Here is an 18,995-nt window from a genome sequence, read left to right on the forward strand (position 1 = left end):
TGTCATTTTTATAATTTTGATACTTACATATTAATTAAATAAAGAAACTATGCCGTCATCATAATTGAAATGTATTGTAGACAATGGCGAATTATTAAAAAAATCACCAAAAAAAAATTGTTAAAGCCATGCTTAAAATTACGGATAAAAGTGGAATATTTGTTTTTATCTTTAAACATGCTAAATGTGGAAATCGAGAGATTCTCATAATGTATTTTTTTCTCAATTTTCTACATTAACTGACTTTTCGTCATGCTTACTCCAAATAGCAAATTTAAAACATGTTTCACCGTGCTTGGTTTGAAGATAAATCGCGATCAATCATAAAAATCGATCCCCCTTTTGTAACCTCTACGTTAGCGCAAATATTGGAGACGTTTCCCGCCAATTATTCTGGAAAGTTGTCTTCGAAATTTTCCAAGTGTATATATATTTTTGTCTCGCCTTGACGGAGTCAAAAAGCGAGACCTAGGTATGCTGTTTCCGGCGTCGGCGGCGTCAACAATGTTTTAGTTTGTGATTAGGTCTAGTTCATGGTGAACCACTAGTGTAGGTCAATGATATTTGGTGTGTAGTTGTATTATCATTGGCACATCTCATTACCATGGAGTTTTTTTGGCCCCGACCCTCAGTCAAGGTCTGTTGACTTTGAAACTTTTCATAGTTAACATGTATTAGTTTGTTATTAGGTCAATTTATGGGGAACCACTGGTGGTAGGTCAATGATATTTGGTATGCAGTTGTATAAGTATTGGCATATCTCATTCACATGGAGATTATTTGGCCCCGCCCCCTTACTCATGGTCTATAGACTAGAAAAATTTTGCTAAGTTAACATGTATTAGTTTGTGATTAGGTCAGTTCAAGGGGAACCATTAGTGGTAGGCCAATGTTAATTGGTGTTCAGTTGTATAAACTTTAGCACATCTCATTTCCATGGAGAGTATTTGGCCCCACCCCCTCAGTCATGGTCTATTGACTTTGAAACTTTTGCTTAGTTTACATGTATTAGTTTGTGATAAGATCAGTTTAAGATGAACTGCTAATGTTAAGTCAACGATATTTGGTATGCAAAAGTATTGGCATTTGCAGGTATCGTTTCCATGGAGATTATATAGCCCCACACTTAATCATGGTTTATTGACTTTGAAATTTTTACATAGTTTACAAGTTAATGTTTGTGTTTAGGTTTGTTTAAAGGGAACGACTTATAATAAGTCAATGGTATTTGGTATGCAGTTGTATTAGCATTGGCACATCTCATTCCATGGAGATTGTTTAGCCATGTACCTTCAATCATGGTTCATCAACGTTGAATTTAGCATAAATTACATGTTAAAGTATTTGCATTATCAAAATAACAAAAAGGCGAGACAAATCTCTGTGATAACAGTTTATTAACACAGAGCTACCTTAAAATAATAAAATATATCGAATTTATATCTGATACACGGGACATTCTAACTATAACTTCCTTCTAATGTATTAATACAGGTTAGACTTAATAAATTCGTTACAACAATCAGCTCAACTAAATGTATATAGTCATATACAGACTGTACATAATCTTAAAATCAATTAAGATGTATAACAAATGAAATACATATGTGTGTATATTTTTTTTAGCGAAGATTAGACTCTCAAAAACTCTAACGTTGTTGATTACATTTCTATTTGCACGACCTTACCGTAAAATAAATCTCAAGACAGTTAACACTTGTCACATCTTTAATTCTTTCGAAGCTGTCCAGACTATATTCTCAATGTAAAAGCGTGACATGAAAATAGAATAGATTTATCATGTTGTTGTTGTTATATTATTTTAATAATAAAGAAAGAGTCAAACGGAATTGAAAAGAAGTGAAACAAAAAATTCAATGATGCACAGTCCATGCTATTAACTAATGAAAAAAACCCAACAATATAACGGAAATAATTGTTTGAAATTACATGTTTTCTGGAAAAAAGATTATATTTGCTCAAAAATACCATACATCATTGATTATATGTAACCTAGTAAAAACTGACGAACAGTCATTTTTATAGCATGAAATGCAATTTTAAGTGAATGATCAAACTATAAAGCTACAAACATGAAATCAAATTAGATTATAGAATGATGAACTTACTAATTATAAATGTTTTTTTTTCAATTTATTCTTGCTATTAAACGAATTTAATACAGTATGATGTATCACACACTGCTTAAAAAGTGATAGATTTGCAAAACTTGGAATTTTCATGCGTTTTCTTGACAGAACAATACTTCATTATAATTTATGATTGAATTAATTCCAGACTTCCTCTTTAACATTTATATGAAATCATTATTTGTTTAAAATTATTTCTATGAATAATGTGAAATCTTTATTGATTTGAAATTCCTACAACCACACAGTTAAATAATAAAACAAAAACAAATATGGTACGGTTAGTAAATGTTTGAGTTATTTTAACATGTAACAACGACAAATAAATGAAGAGTAGGTATAATGTTATACATAATAAGCTAAGCACAAATATTGGAAACAGCGATAAAGGACACCATAATACCTTGTACATATGACATTAATAACTTAAAAACGCTAAATTATCAACGTGTTTAAATTAACGAATTCATAAGGGTCTGTATTGTAATATCATTCAAGATTTATGTAGTTAAGTTTCGATCTTCTGGATGTTCTTATATACACCATTGTCCTATAAATATAGATTGTTATAATAATCAGTTTGTATAATACATTTCATTACAAAAGGAATGGTGTGCTGTCTTTCGACATTTAAATACATTGATTGATATAGCCTAAACGTCATTATCCAATAAATAACTCAACTTACATGGACAAAAGTATGTGTGAGTGTTGCTACAAAAACAACTCGCTGTACCGTTCATTGGTTCAACTAAGCAGCTACCGAATCCGCAGTCATATGCATTGCATTGACTTACTGTAGAAAAAATAATTAAAATTAATATGATCATAACAAGTCAGTTTGTTTAGGGAGCACTTCATAATTCGTTTTATTTAAACATTGCCAAATGACCGTTATATATCAATCTAAAATTAAATGCGATTGATTACATACAACAGTATTAGTACACCTCGTCGTACCAAATATCGCCGGACGTTGTGCACCAATGAATACACAAATAAGGTGTAACTATGTTATCGATCATGCATATTTTTTAGCTTGGTTATCTTCATTTCACACACCGATTGATGGCTAATTGCCAAAACTGGGCAAGGGATCAGAGCTTTGACTGTAGGAGATGTATTCCTTAGTTTAAAATAAAAATGTCATGTTATGTGCTACATTTTCGTTATTATGGTGTGTTGTTTGCTAATGTTGTTTTGTATTCATGCTAAGTATGTAAGTAGTTTTGACTTTATATGTTTAATGGATATGATGAATACATGTGTAAAAGTATATACCATATTGAACAAAAATAAGTATAGAGACAAATATATAACCATCTAATAAAGAAACATTGATAGTACATTAATTGCCAGATATACAGGGTTGCTTTACTGAATAATGTACAAAAATGTGCGAAGAAACAAATTGTATCAACACACAAATAAAGATATATTATATATTACAAAAGATCGTTTGCTCGTGGAAGGTGATAGAATTTGTTAATGTAATGAGAGACACAATAAAACATAATGTAAATGAAAAAAATAATGATTGGAATTGAGCTTTGAACGTTGTTATCACGTATTTATATGTAATGCTATGTATAAAGTTTAGATAAATATATGTTGATTTAGATTATCTTATTATTTTTACTCATTCATAAAACAAAACCAATGCAGGCTAATGTTACATGACATACAATATATTATGGCCGAACGATGGACCAACTTAGGCTAATAACGTGTAACACATGACCCAAGAGTATGACATCATGATTTAAATAATATGCATTAATTTCGGAACGGAGGGCAAATATGATGTATCATATGTTTAATTTTGGTCCTCCTTTGGGTCAACGGAGTCTGATTTATAATTCAGTATAGTTTATTTATTTACCATTTTTTCATATGTATGATACATAATTAATTCTACAGAAATACGTGTGTTTAATGAAACGAACTAGTGGTTTGGTAATTTGGTTAAAAAATCAGCTAAAATACCTTTCATTTCGTAATTTGTTTTGCAATGCAGATGTTAAGCTGACTTAGTTTAAATGTGTCCGTATTCATGATGTTTGAATAGAAAAAAAAAACATGATCTAATCAAGATTGCCAAAGATGGTAGAAGACAGTATAAATCATAACTTAAATACTACAATCTATACCTTCACAGAATTGACCAGTCCAATGTCCAATGCAATCACACAATACTCTTCCGTCGTCCTTTTGAACGCATTTTCCATTGTTAAAACATTGACAGTTATCAGCTAAAATGAAGTTGCATTAAAATGTTGTATTATAGAAGTTATTTTATATGAACAATTACAGTGTTCTACTGATTTTCAAAATGAATATAGCTACCGTATGTATCATATAAATAAACAGGTTTTGTTAAAACAATATTCCCCTTGTTTATAAAATGGAATTTTGAAAATAATGAATATTCAAGTCTACAAAATTAAAATCTGAGTTATCATATAACCATAGAAAACAGAAGATATAGATGTTTTATGACCTCTCTAAAAATGTGGATATTCAAAGCGATTCATTCAGATACTAGACGTGAAACACATTAGTTAGTTTATATCAAAATGGCAAAACTAGATGATGACCTTTTTGTTCAATATGAGAACGAACAATGAAATTATAAGGGAAATCATTTCAAACAAAAATAACTATATTTTTGGTGGCTTCTTGCCAAAGTATTTGATGTATGTTTATCTTTTTTAAGTCAAGTGCATTGCATTTCTGTGATGTAAATTTACACAGTTTTGGCTATTAGGTCCGCGCTTTTGTCACCTTTATCTATTATGTCTGTTTGGATTGGTTTCTAATTGTTTTCAATATGACGGAACTGTAATTCACGTGTAACGTTAAGTCTGTAAATAGTTATTAAAGGTACCTGGATTATAATTTAATACGCCAGACGCGCGTTTCGTCTTCATTGGACTGATCAGTGACGCTCATATCGAAATAGTTATAAAGCCAAACAAGTACAAAGTTGAAGAGCATTGAGGACCCAAAATTCAAAAAAGATGTGCCAATTACGGCTAAGGTTATCTATTCCTGGAATAAGAAAATCACTAGATTTACGAAAAATGTAAAGTTTTGTCAACAGGAAATTTACTAAAATGACCATATAATTGATATTCATGTCAACACCGAAGTGTAAAACTATAAAACAAAGTTTGCATTTATTACTATAAATAGTTAAGGGGTTTCAATGCCAAAACAGCCTTTCAAATGAAATGCCTGATATTTCCAAATGAGCTTGCTGCCTCATACGGGTTTTCACTTCGGCTTGATGTATGGCAAACACACGTTCTCTATTGATTAAAATCCAATGAAAAAAATAGATGTGTTTTGGTTGTTGTTTTTTTGGTATTCTTCTTTAAATTAATTTTGCCTACATGTAAATTGTGCAAAGTAGTTGTTGACCTGCAAAAAAGATATGTATAACCTAAGAAACTGTTGTATCTTCAAGACAGACAACTAAAAATTAAATAAAATGTTATATAATCAATACACAAAATTATACTACGTACGATTACATTTTTCAAGCTCAGATGATCGCAGTGATATCACAAATGTTCCATCGCTACATTTAGCACTTGTTCCAACGGATGCTCTTTCAATTAGCCATGACCAGAATGGAAAAATACTGCAGTCACAGTTGAGTGGATTTGATGTAAGATATCTTAAAAGGTGATGGTAATAAATCAAAATTTATAGATTGTTTAAAACTTATATTGGCACGGAGCCTTATGTAAAGTTTGTTAATAATAGATGCCACCGACGTATTTTGTCACTATTCAGAGCTGGTTCGTTACAACTAAAACTTGAAACAGGTTAATATGGTAGACCACCATATATATATATATATATATAAGTGCCTATAAATAGCAGCACATGACATACAAATCTATGGGAGTGTGGATTAATCAGTACAGAGATTAATTCAATTACACAAATAAAATTATAGATTGCCTAACAATGTAATTTTAACACACTATTTAGTATGTAAATATAAGAATGTTTAAAATATTTACAAAATGATGAAAATAAACGCAATATTTCGCTAGACTAACTAGCTTTATCAAGCGTACATCTATCCAGGTGAAATCGGATGTAGATGATAAGAAACTTTTGCAGCTCAATGTATATGTTGCACTTGAATTTAGCTGCCTTGAAAATAATACATAATTTGGATGAAGTTCAAGATTTTTACAAAATTGCTAGTTGAAGTTAGCAACGTCCATTGGCCAATATTACAGGATAAAAAGGACGATGCTGTGTACTAAATTATTCTTTATCTTTCCTGTATCTTTTCTCATCTTTTTCGTTAAGACCATCAGGTTCTAAAGTGTGGAGTTGGTGGATCCAAAAATTTTCTCTTCTCCTTCTCGCCGTGGTGTCCCACTCGGTGTTGACTTCTATGATTTGGAAGGTAACATTATCAAAAGAATGTTTCGTTGAACGAAGATGTCTTGTGAGAGGACAGTTTTTGTTTGTTTTGTACCATGAACGATGGTTATTGAGCCGAATATTAAATTTGTCCATTGTTTCTCCCACATACTGAATGTCACATGTGTCACATGTTAATATATAAATTGAGTTCTCCGTTTTACAGTTGGAATTTGAGTAGATGGTATAATTTTGTTTAGTAACGGAGCTGATGAAGGAACTGCTTGTATTGGCAGCTTTACAACACAAGCAGTTCCTTCGACCACATTGTTTGTAGCAACCGGGAGATGGAGTAGGCTGCTTTGCTAATACAGATGTCACTAATTTGTCACGGATGTTTTTAGGTCTTCTGAAGGCCATGACTGGTGGTGAGGAAAATACTTTTTTAAGATTTGCATCATTTTCTATAATTTTCCAATGCTTCTGAACAATGGAAGACACATTTTTAAAATCAGGATGGTAAGTGAGTACAAGGGGTGTTCTGTTAGCAATGAAAAACATTATCTCCAGATAGACGGTACTAGTATGGGCACAAAAATGGCCCCGTCATATGCCAACATATTTATGGGCCAACTTGAAAAACGCCTCTTGGCTAGTGCTCCATACCAGCCCTTATCATGGTTCCGATTCATTGACGATATTGATTTCAAATGGACAGATTCACAAGAACATCTTAATGAATTTCTAGGACACTGTAACTCTTTCCACCATTCAATAAAATTTACATATGAATCATCTATGGAGAAAATAAACTTCCTCGACACTACGAGTTACATCAAGAACGGAACCATTATAACGGACCTTCATACCAAACAAACGGACAAACATCAATTCCTTTCTCCTAAAAGTTGCCATCCTAAACACTGCTCCCGTGGCATCCCATTCAGCCAGGCATTGCGAATCAAGAGAATATGCTCTACTGAAAATACGCAAAATGCTAGACTTGGACAACTACGTAAACATCTAGTTGTTCGAGGATACAATAACAACATCATTGATAGCGCTTTCGAAAGAGCAAACAAAACTAGTCGCCAAGAACTTCTAGAGTACAAAGATAAGAATAAAGCAACTAACAGAACACCCCTTGTACTCACTTACCATCCTGATTTTAAAAATGTGTCTTCCATTGTTCAGAAGCATTGGAAAATTATAGAAAATGATGCAAATCTTAAAAAAGTATTTTCCTCACCACCAGTCATGGCCTTCAGAAGACCTAAAAACATCCGTGACAAATTAGTGACATCTGTATTAGCAAAGCAGCCTACTCCATCTCCCGGTTGCTACAAACAATGTGGTCGAAGGAACTGTTTGTGTTGTAAAGCTGCCAATACAAGCAGTTCCTTCATCAGCTCCGTTACTAAACAAAATTATACCATCTACTCAAATTCCAACTGTAAAACGGAGAACTCAATTTATATATTAACATGTGACACATGTGACATTCAGTATGTGGGAGAAACAATGGACAAATTTAATATTCGGCTCAATAACCATCGTTCATGGTACAAAACAAACAAAAACTGTCCTCTCACAAGACATCTTCGTTCAACGAAACATTCTTTTGATAATGTTACCTTCCAAATCATAGAAGTCAACACCGAGTGGGACACCACGGCGAGAAGGAGAAGAGAAAATTTTTGGATCCACCAACTCCACACTTTAGAACCTGATGGTCTTAACGAAAAAGATGAGAAAAGATACAGGAAAGATAAAGAATAATTTAGTACACAGCATCGTCCTTTTTATCCTGTAATATTGGCCAATGGACGTTGCTAACTTCAACTAGCAATTTTGTAAAAATCTTGAACTTCATCCAAATTATGTATTATTTTCAAGGCAGCTAAATTCAAGTGCAACATATACATTGAGCTGCAACAGTTTCTTATCATCTACATCCGATTTCACCTGGATAGATGCACGCTTGATAAAGCTAGTTAGTCTAGCGAAATATTGCGTTTATTTTCATCATTTTGTAAATATTTTAAACATTCTTATATTTACATACTAAATAGTGTGTTAAAATTACATTGTTAGGCAATCTATATATATATATATATATAAACAAGTCTAAATTGAAAACAACGTTCAAACCTATGATTGCGTTGGATAAAAACAGCAATTTTTATACGTGTGCATGGAAAACAAATTTCTTGGTAGAGGGGTCTAAATACAGCACAAACAACATTTTCCAAAATACCAAAATAGTGAAAAAGTATATTTTAACAAAACGCATTTGACTAACAGGTCGAACAACTGATGTTCTTAAATCCTGCTGACTGCCATTGGCGATTGCCAAATAAACCGATCACCGATGTAATAAATGGATCTTAATTGTAAATTTAGTACTAAACTGAAAACAATAAACTTGCGGAAAAGATGGTATACCGCAAACAAAAGGTGCAAAGGTTTTTGTACACCATATCCGGATTTCGACAATTAATGTATCTTCAGTGATGTTAGGAATCGAAACGGTATTTGGAAAGTCATACAATTTAACTCAATTTAGGATAGACTCTTGAATGTTGAGGAGTCAAAATAGAATGAACGGATCATATAAACCCGACGGCAAATATAATACAAGCCCAAACGAAAAAATATAAACAATTCTAAATTGAAAACAACGTTCAAACCTATAATTACGTTGGATAAAAACCGCAATTTTTATACGTGTGCATGCAAAACAAATTTCTTGGTAGAGGGGTCTAAATACAGCACAAGCAACATTTTCCAAAAGACCAAAATGAGTGAAAAAGTATATTTTAACAAAACGCATTTGACTAACAGGTCGAACAACTGATGTTCTTAAATCCTACTGACTGCCATTGGCGATTGCCAAATAAACCGATGACCGATGTAATAAATGGATCTTAAATGTAAATTTAGTACTAAACTGAAAACAATAAACTTGCGGAAAAGATGGTATACCGCAAACAAAAGGTGCAAAGGTTTTTGTACACCATATCCGGATTTCGACAATTAATGTATCTTCAGTGATGTTAGGAATCGAAACGGTATTTGGAAAGTCATACAATTTAACTCAATTTAGGATAGACTCTTGAATGTTGAGGAGTCAAAATAGGATGAACGGATCATATAAACCCGACGGAAAATATAATACAAGCCCAAACGAAAAAATATAAACAAGTCTAAATTGAAAACAACGTTCAAACCTATAATTACGTTGGATAAAAACCGCAATTTTTATACGTGTGCATACAAAACAAATTTCATGGTAGAGGGGTCTAAATACAGCACAAACAACATTTTCCAAAAGACCAAAATGAGTGAAAAAGTATATTTTAACAAAACGCATTTGACAAGCAGGTGGAACAACTGATGTTCTTACACCCTGCTGACTGCCATTGGCGATTGCTAAATAAAAGGATCACAAGATGTAACAAAATATATATATATAGATACTGTAATGGATGGTGACATTTTTCTAAAATAAATCTCATCTTATTTTATCTTAAAACATATCTTTAGAGGTTTTTACTTGTTAAATGATTCACCATCAATTGACATGTGTTATGGTTGCTCATAAATCCAATATAGGGCTTATATTCATTACCAGACCACAATAGTTTTTGAACATATGCTGTTTCATTTGATAAACACAGAATCATGTTAAAACCGGTTCAATAACTACTTGAACTAGTTAGAGTAACATAACAAGTGATCACAGATGTTCGTAAATAACAGGTGGTATCCTACACATGGTTAAATTGACTGTAAATACACGTTCTCTTATAAGTCGTCTTAGCGAATGTTTGAATCAATGATACATAAATGGTGTGTGGATTCAGTAGAATGTGTCCTCGTGCAGTGTATGCCTTGAAAATTTGGTGATTATGTTGAACGCATCTTTCCCACCGATCTCATATCTTGACTAAAATCTAGCAATTGACAATGAGTGTCGGTTGATAGCAAAAAATTACGACAAAAGAGATGATTTCAGCTTCTCTATTGTGAGCTTACCATTTCTATGTAGCAACATTCCAGCAACGTCTACATACGGAGTATATATATCCCAGTTGATACGATATTACACATGTTACATGGGTTGTATTTCCTATCATGATGTCCTTGATAGAGGGTAACTGTTCACAAGGAAGCTCCTAAACCAAGAGCTCCAAGTGGTGAAGTTGAAATCATCCGTCCGTATATTTCAAGGACGCTATCACGAGTTGGTTGGTTGACGCAATGGAATATTCGTTTCAAAGATGATAGCGAATTTGTTCCAATTGTCGTAACTACAACCATTCCCCTCTTCCCCGACTTATTACCAGGTTTGTACTAACATGAGCAACACGACGGATGCTATATATGGTGCAGAATCTGCCTACTCTTCCGGAACACCTGACATCACACGAAATTATGGATTTTGTGTTATTAACATTTGCTGTTACAACATTTTTGAAATTGTTTTAGATTAAGGAATACATCTGTTTTATGCAAAGCTTTGATTCCTTGCCCGAATTGGTTAAATCGTTTTGTCATTTTTTGGTTTAAATGCTCTTCATTTTTTAGTTAGTTTTGGATTTTCAAATAATTTGGGCTCTCGCATTACTGAAGAGATATTTATTGTCGAAATGCGAATCTGTTGCAGAAAAAGTGGTACCGTCAATGTTATTACTGGACATTCAAAACAGTCAAATCCTGTAACATTCAAAATTTCTATTTTCGTAATACCTGCTAAACATTCATAGTATCGGTTGGATCTTCAATTGAAAGAAGAGAAAGGGAAAACAATACATGTACATAAAAAAATCAACAAGCAAACAAAAAGAAACAGCTTGAAATATATCAATATAGCAATTGTTTTCTTTTTTTGAATCACTCAACGTTTAAGAGACTAAAAGAAAATTTTAAGACAAGACTTTGATAAGGATGAGCAGATTTAGGTTTTGAAACTCAAGGTGCAGTTAACTTCATAAAATTATTAAGCGCAAATAGTTATTGAAACTCAAGGTGTACTTTATAGCATAAGTTTGTTGAGCATTGAGAGTTATTGAAACTCACGAGATCAAAATCTGATTTAAACATTTGTTTATTGATTGTTATAGTTTTGTCATGACTAATGCGCTGACCACAATTTGGATTACGTAAAAACTTATTTTTCACTATAGAAACGACATAGCAAGAGACTAGTGTATACAAGTTAAGAACGCGAAGATTATTTGGATCATCAAGCTTCATTCCAATTGAATCAAATATACGTTTACAAATTAATAATATAGTGTCCAAACTTACAACTGAGACAGTGAAGTAATATTCCCAAAAGCATGTTCTTTGATATGGCTGATATTATTTTGACTGAAATCTCTGTAATAAATAAACATCTCATATCGAACATATTAGATCAACAATATATCAAAATCACGTATAATGAGAAACATTCCGTCAGTTACCTTTATTAATCTTCAAACTGTCATATCTTGCATTCTAATATTTATTCCTGATTATCTATTATATAACTGTCTACCTTATTAATCCATCTTTATTGCAATCAAACTATTTTGATTTGTATCTCTGTCCAATAACTTATTTTGGAAGCGATCTAATATTATTTTATCAAATCTGCATTCCCAAGTTAAATCTCACACTCCTAATAATACTGCATCTTTATGCAGAATGTTGTGTCATGATTCCAATGGATAAAATGGTAAAGATTGTTTTTTTTATTTAAAACGGTTTGAAGCTTCTTACGTATTTGTCACTAATGGCTTACTTACGTTGGCGATTTCAACGTTCCTGATGCAAGAAAATTAACCAAAGAGCTGTACACACATAAAATGTAATATTCTACTTCATTATCATTCTTTTATACTTACATGTATCTTGTATCCACTTTCTCAAATGTATGTGCCTTAATTGTGGTCAACTTGTTGTTTTCAAGATACCTTCCAATACAAATATTTGCAAATTAGATACATGATATATGTTTTGTTTTTACACACCACGACACACACACATTTTACACCTTAACAACTCACTAGTCCACATCAGACACACACACTCACGTTTAATATTCCATGTTATAAGATTTAACTTTCAATGTTATACTGTGTTTAGCTCCTTTACGGACTTCGGTGCAATGTATGAGCCACACATATAGTTTTATGATATTTCGCCTACGCATCGTTTACATTTGTATAGGTACATCCAATTGAAAAATAACACGCCTCATTGTGGAAAATGTTTCAGGTCCCCGACTTGTCAACTATATATGTGAAATATCTTGGCCGTTAACAGACAGTTAAACCACTGATAATTTTTTAAGGTAATCACAAAATAGCCATAGGGCACATCTTTAGTATTGACAACTGTTATCCTGCATACAAGGGTTATCTGTTAATATAAAATTGAAATCAAGGATAACAACCGTATACTATTTATACCGACCGCCGATAAAGCGAAAAAATGACAGGTTAGAAAGACTCAAAACATGATTAAGGATGTCCGCTACTCTGTTTCAAAATAACAAGCTTTTTAAAAGATTGTTATAAATTGATAGTATATAAATAAAGGAACTAAAAAAGCAGAAAAAAATGAAGGGTCCGTGTGCTTATTTTCGAGATATAAGCCATCGAAAATTTGGTGGGAACTGATTCTCTCTTGATTTTTCATACATTTAATATTGGCACCTTTTTTCTTTTAAAAACCACGAAAAAAAAAAAAAGAATTTGTTAAGATTTTTAAATATGACCTTTTAAACTATATGTAAAAAAATAATGAAAAGAAAACTAGAGGTTAGTGGGCAAATATTCTAATAAAACTGCATGAATAAAATTAGAGGTTTCCGAATATCTGGCAAAAAATCTAAAACAAGAGGAGCAAACATCCTTAACATGACTTATATCGTTGATTTTTGACAATCTTACTAGGATTTCAATCCTTTCTTCTCTCATGTACCGTATACCCCTGGATTAATCGTCAACACTTATGAAATTAACTCACATGGAATAAAGAGCCGGAATGTGGACAAATGCATACTCCTCTATGGTGGTTATTTCATTGCTGCTAAGGTCTCTTTTAAAAATAAGAATTCACTTTATTTAAAAAAGAAAAAGTTTTAGTTTTCAATGTGATATGATAAAAACCTGTTTTAGTAACTGCATTTGGAATAATGAAAAAGAACAACGAAATTTGTGATTAATGTACAGCATTTGAACTAATGAAAATACTTCTAGTAAACAAACATAGCATCAATACTGCATAGCTTACTTCTTAGATACTTTTCTTGAAAATATGCTTGGAAATTTCAGTTGTTTACATGGTAATTTGAAGCTCATAATTACAATGTACATGGCTATGTTATGGCATGATTCAAAATTAATCCAAAAAATCAGGGAGTTCGCAAATGAAAACCATGCAGAAAATTGTTGTTTAAAACAGACATTTATACACAATATACTTTGCTGTCAATTTCATTTTTGTTTTTGTATAAATGGCTTCATATTGAAAGAGACGAGTTCAATCTAAGTATAGCATAATATTTGCTAACATTCTTATAGCTGCATGGTTAGCAGAACAGAATACTCGTTTTCGATATACATTGATACACAGATGTTGGTTATGCGTTTGAAAATCTTACATTTAAAAAGAAGATCTACTATTTGTAAGACGACGGGAAGTATATTCAAACTAACATAGTCATTTGTAATGCAATGGCATGTTTTGCATTCCGATATAGCAGAGTATGAGTGCAAACATATAAGCATTTACTTTTAGATAGTTTTCCTTGATTAATATATTTGAAACAAATGAAAAAAAAAAATATGAAGTCAAAGAGTTAATGAATTATAATCTTTTTGAAAGGGACACACATCGTTATGTAAGGCAAACACAAGAACAAAAATCAACAATCATGATGACAATACTTTGTGAACTCAAATGTGTAACCTAATTTTCGTATGTTTTGTGATTGTTATATACGAGTTCTGCTTCATTACATGAATGTTCTGAATGAAATGTGACACTGTATACAAGTATATACTTACATGTATCGAAGACGAGGGAGATTCATGAAAGCAAACTGTTTTATTGTAGATATCTTGTTATCTTGAAAGTAACTAAAACAATAATATTAATGTGTTCATAAGTTTGAACTGCCATTATATCGTTTGTTAATCTGAATGTTCGAATCAACATTTTTAAAACATTAACCATCAACATTTTAATTTATATATTATTCGTATATGCATATATTTTATTTGTTATGTGTAGTAAAAGAAACAATCATAGCATATCACTGTAGGCGAATGGTTGTGTAATATTTTCTAATTATGAATTAGTTTTATAAAATGTTATCAAAATTATAATTATTATTGTATTAATAATAATCACCATTATAACAGATTGAAGAAACAGTTATTATTTTTAAGATTGTTAACTAAACAAGCAGAAACCGCGTACGATCTTGTTAAACATGAATATCGTTAAAACCAACTTGAATTCCAATTACCTAAACCATCTTATATTCTTTAGTTAAATAACACTCACATTGGTTTGGTGTAATATCAATGTAGGTTGACGCAGCAATCTCCAGTTAATTTAAACAGCGTAATGTCATATATGTGGAAAATTGAAATTTTGAGGACAATAAACAAAAGTGACATTACAACTTACACTCTGTACAAATTTGTCATGTTCATAAAAGTATAACTTGATATTGACTGTATCTTGTTTTTAGACATATATCTGAAAGAGATACACCTGTTTATATTGAAAAGCTTATATAATCCTGTACTTTCAGGCAATTTATTACAAAATTGATTAAGCTATATATAAAAATGTATGTAATGTTTCTTAATCCTTTTTAAATTACATTGATTGAAAAGGATAGCGATGGGCCAGTAGACAGAAAATATATAACAATAACTCATTATACATGGAATTGCAGTGCGATTTACTGATTGTTTAATCGGGAACAGCCCATTTGAACAGTCCAATGACCACAAAAATATACTTTAAATAAAAACTATAATTTGAATTTTCCTTAGAGTTCGGTATTTTTGTTATTTTCCTTTTTTTGCATTATAACAAATATTATACAAGTTTATTTTCTGATAGGTTTTCCATTTCAAATTAAAACCTTTAAGTTATAAGAGGAAAACGGCTTTTAAATATGTTGCGAGATTTATAATAATAATATTATACTATTGAGGAAATACAAACAGATTTCGGGTCTTATAACCAGACAATAGAACGCCATTCAATTAAAAAAATGTATTAGCAGACATACAGAACCCCGAAAAAAGTTCAAAAAGAGGGAATTGGATATTTGGTCCGTGACATCTCCGTCGAAATAGGAAGTATTATCATATGAAATTTATATTAATTTGTCAGATTCATGACCTATTTCGGAGCAAGACGAAAACTTAAAGAACTAACCTAAAAATTATCTATAGTACAATTGTGTTGCAGTAACAACAAATGAGAGTGATGTTTACTGAATTTAAATTTTGGCAGTTTATGATTGTAACAGTTTGACAGCAATCTTATTTTACGTATTGGTTATACTTATCCAGTCTTTAAGGAGCTTTATAAATTTAACTGACCGTAAATAACAAAATTTCATACAAAAACATAAAAAAAAAAGAAAATAATTTTAGATGTTCCAAATTTGTAAGCACACTCTGTTCAACAAAAAGAAGCTGTAAATCTAGCTAATTTCAAAATGACATACAAAAAGGATACTAGATGCCTCAAAATTTGAAATATGCAACAAAGCACAGCAATAAGACTAGCTGGAACACACACAAAAAAGAAAAAAAAAGACAGCTTTTGCGTAAGAAGGAACATTATAGATACTTTTGAATAAAGATTCATCTGTATGCTATATGTAGAAAAAAACTGAAATAGGCAAACTGTAAAACAGATATTGCGCTTTACGAGTTAACTCATGCTACCCACTTGGTTAAACTGTTCACGACACAAGGTTTGATTTTCTTGAAATCTTTTGAAATGAATCCAATATTGTCGATTTCATGATCCAGGAAATTGAATTGTTTAGGTCCTCAACCTATACTTGAATTAATTGGTAAAAGAGAATAGAACGTGATACAGCTGTGCACGTTTCAAATATTCTGTCACATGTCTTATGATATACGTAACTGTTTACTAACAACATGATTTATATCATTGCCCTTACGAATACAGTACAGCCCTAGACAGCTTTTCCCAGGGTATATGAAAACTTGATTTCCATTTTGGTTAATGATATATTGTACAATATATACTACTGCCGTTTTATTTTAAGTTCTAATGTGAAGAATTTGTCACCAAAATGCTTTTAAACATAGAGAATTTTTTATTGCATTATCAGTAAAATCGTCATCGCTTTTAAAAACTAACAATTACGTCTTCTTTTTGGTGGTTTAGTGTGCAGCGTGCTGGTAAGTGTTACATATACCTGTGTAGTGTATTGTTGTTTGTCTTTTCTTCGATTAGGAATTGTTGATCATAATGTTGTTGATTATGCTATAATGTATGCTTGTTTGAGTCCCGTTATATCTTGTCCCGTATTACATATTTACTAATAATGCTAACACTAATTGAGGCTACTCAGCTTACTGGTATTGGAATGATTTTTAACAAACTTCTCGTATTGAAGTGTACGTTCATCAATTTAGAAATTATTAAGAAATTAAGTTTTCGAATCATTCAAGCAAAGTTGACCATATATGGATTTGGCTATCATTTTCAGGTCCTTGTTAAACATATAGCTCTTCTGCTGTTTCGGTTGTTATATTCCTTGACATTCAAATATAAAAATAAAATCCAGGAAAGCGCTTCGGACGCACTCAATTTTATAAAGTGTTGTTTTCAATTCTTAAAATTTAGATGATATACTCACAAATAGTATAAGTTTGGCATGGTTCGAAATTGTATTACATCAATATTATGAATACTGTTGTTTTGCATGTACCTAAAAAGAAATACAATAAACATTGATTATTATAGAAGATTGAATGTATTCTTCCATTTTGGATTGTAAAATAGCAGAAAACAATCGGTAAAGGTTTTTAATGACAAACGTGTATGCAAATTTTGAAAGGAATCTAATTCACTTGTCAGACTTCATATATATAAAGAAAACTATATGTACTATTTTTTTTCTTACGACTGATTACCACACGTAGAACAAAAGTACAGATTAATATTTTTTTTTTATTTATTAAACTTAGCCGTATGAGGGGAGATAACTCATAAATTCTTTCTTTTATAAAGGAATGCTTAGTGAATTTTTCAAATTTGTTCTGTTGCAAGAAAACAACTCCCGTTACTCCAAAGGTTACTTTTTTATTTCCTGAAAGCAGATTGTTAGAGATACCTTCTTATATTTTTGTGAAACAATCTGTACTGGACAAAACAAAATGTCAAGGTACCTATACTTTTAATTAGATTATAAAAAGCGGTACGATTTACACTTCATTTTCGACAAATCATTTCCTTTGTCGATTAAAAGTTCCCCAACAACTTTTATTTTATCCTTATCAAACTGGCCAATATCACTATGACACTATTTTATAATTGATTTTGAAACTATTGAACTGTCTACAAATTAGGGCATACGTTGCATCATCAAAATAATGCAAAATGTATTTCGTTTACACTGTTTTTTTTTTAAATACTTCATAGCATTGTTGACTTATGATTTGCAAAAACAAGTATTTTTTTTTCTATTTTATCATCCGATTTTGTTTGTTCGTAAATGAACGTGTCTAAAACGCTGTCATGTCAAATTATAATGTAATACTGTTTGTTAGTTTTGTAATTATATGTTATTTGTAATAAACATTCTGATCCTATCAAATCATGTATATGACAGGAAGATTGCGTTATAAATAAGTATGTACTTACAGATATACAAGGTTTGGAAGATGTTCCAAGGCGTGTTCTTCTACTTCAGATATATTATTGGACTGAAGATCACTGTACAAATGAATTGAACATGCTTATTTAAGTCATATTTTTATCTGTTTAAAATATTATTGCAAAACCTTTTAAGATCTGTTAATTTCAAAAGATCGATACAAAAATTTATTCCACATCAAAATAAAAGAAATATCAAATTAAAACCAGTAAAACATGCAATGATATAATTTTGTCAGATTACACACGAGTCAAACAAAATGTCAAACGACAAACAAGAAAGCTAGGCCTTTTGTAAAAGACCAGAAAATATCAAATTTCAAAATATAAATATAAAATTTGAATTATATTAAGCAGTTCAAGGTATATCAAATACACAAAGTCAAGTGATTGATGCATATCTACAGAAAGAAATCAGAACAAATTTCCTTTTAGGAGAAACGCACTAGTTTTGAACATGTAGATTTTTGAAAATAACATCCTGTTTTAATGACTCCTATACATCTAGATAACATA

General features: G+C 31.2%; 2 protein-coding genes across 26 annotated transcripts in view; one reads left to right on the forward strand and one right to left on the reverse strand.

Moving 5' to 3' along the window:
* LOC127731659 (tight junction protein ZO-1-like) overlaps window positions 1-18,995 on the forward strand; it is a 611,031-nt gene that overhangs the window by 251,996 nt on the left and 340,040 nt on the right. The gene's annotated exons all lie outside the window — the stretch shown is intronic.
* Window positions 1-18,995, reverse strand: part of LOC127731663 (leucine-rich repeat-containing protein 15-like) — a 286,215-nt gene that overhangs the window by 707 nt on the left and 266,513 nt on the right. For 22 of the 23 annotated variants that reach the window (XM_052240453.1, XM_052240443.1, XM_052240435.1 and 19 more), the window contains 10 exons: window positions 18,468-18,539; window positions 17,461-17,532; window positions 15,231-15,302; window positions 14,603-14,674; window positions 13,560-13,631; window positions 12,434-12,502; window positions 11,853-11,924; window positions 5,681-5,832; window positions 4,301-4,402; window positions 1,689-2,946 (listed from right to left, as the gene is read on the reverse strand). In XM_052240453.1, coding sequence (XP_052096413.1) covers window positions 2,804-2,946; window positions 4,301-4,402; window positions 5,681-5,832; window positions 11,853-11,924; window positions 12,434-12,502; window positions 13,560-13,631; window positions 14,603-14,674; window positions 15,231-15,302; window positions 17,461-17,532; window positions 18,468-18,539 — 898 coding nt within the window. In that variant the 3' untranslated portion in view covers window positions 1,689-2,803. The remainder of the gene's footprint in view (window positions 1-1,688; window positions 2,947-4,300; window positions 4,403-5,680; window positions 5,833-11,852; window positions 11,925-12,433; window positions 12,503-13,559; window positions 13,632-14,602; window positions 14,675-15,230; window positions 15,303-17,460; window positions 17,533-18,467; window positions 18,540-18,995) is intronic. The other variant, XM_052240432.1, reaches the window with a different exon arrangement.

This window comes from Mytilus californianus, unplaced genomic scaffold, assembly GCF_021869535.1.
Source record: "Mytilus californianus isolate M0D057914Y unplaced genomic scaffold, xbMytCali1.0.p SCAF_20, whole genome shotgun sequence".
NCBI classification, from domain to species: domain Eukaryota; kingdom Metazoa; phylum Mollusca; class Bivalvia; order Mytilida; family Mytilidae; genus Mytilus; species Mytilus californianus.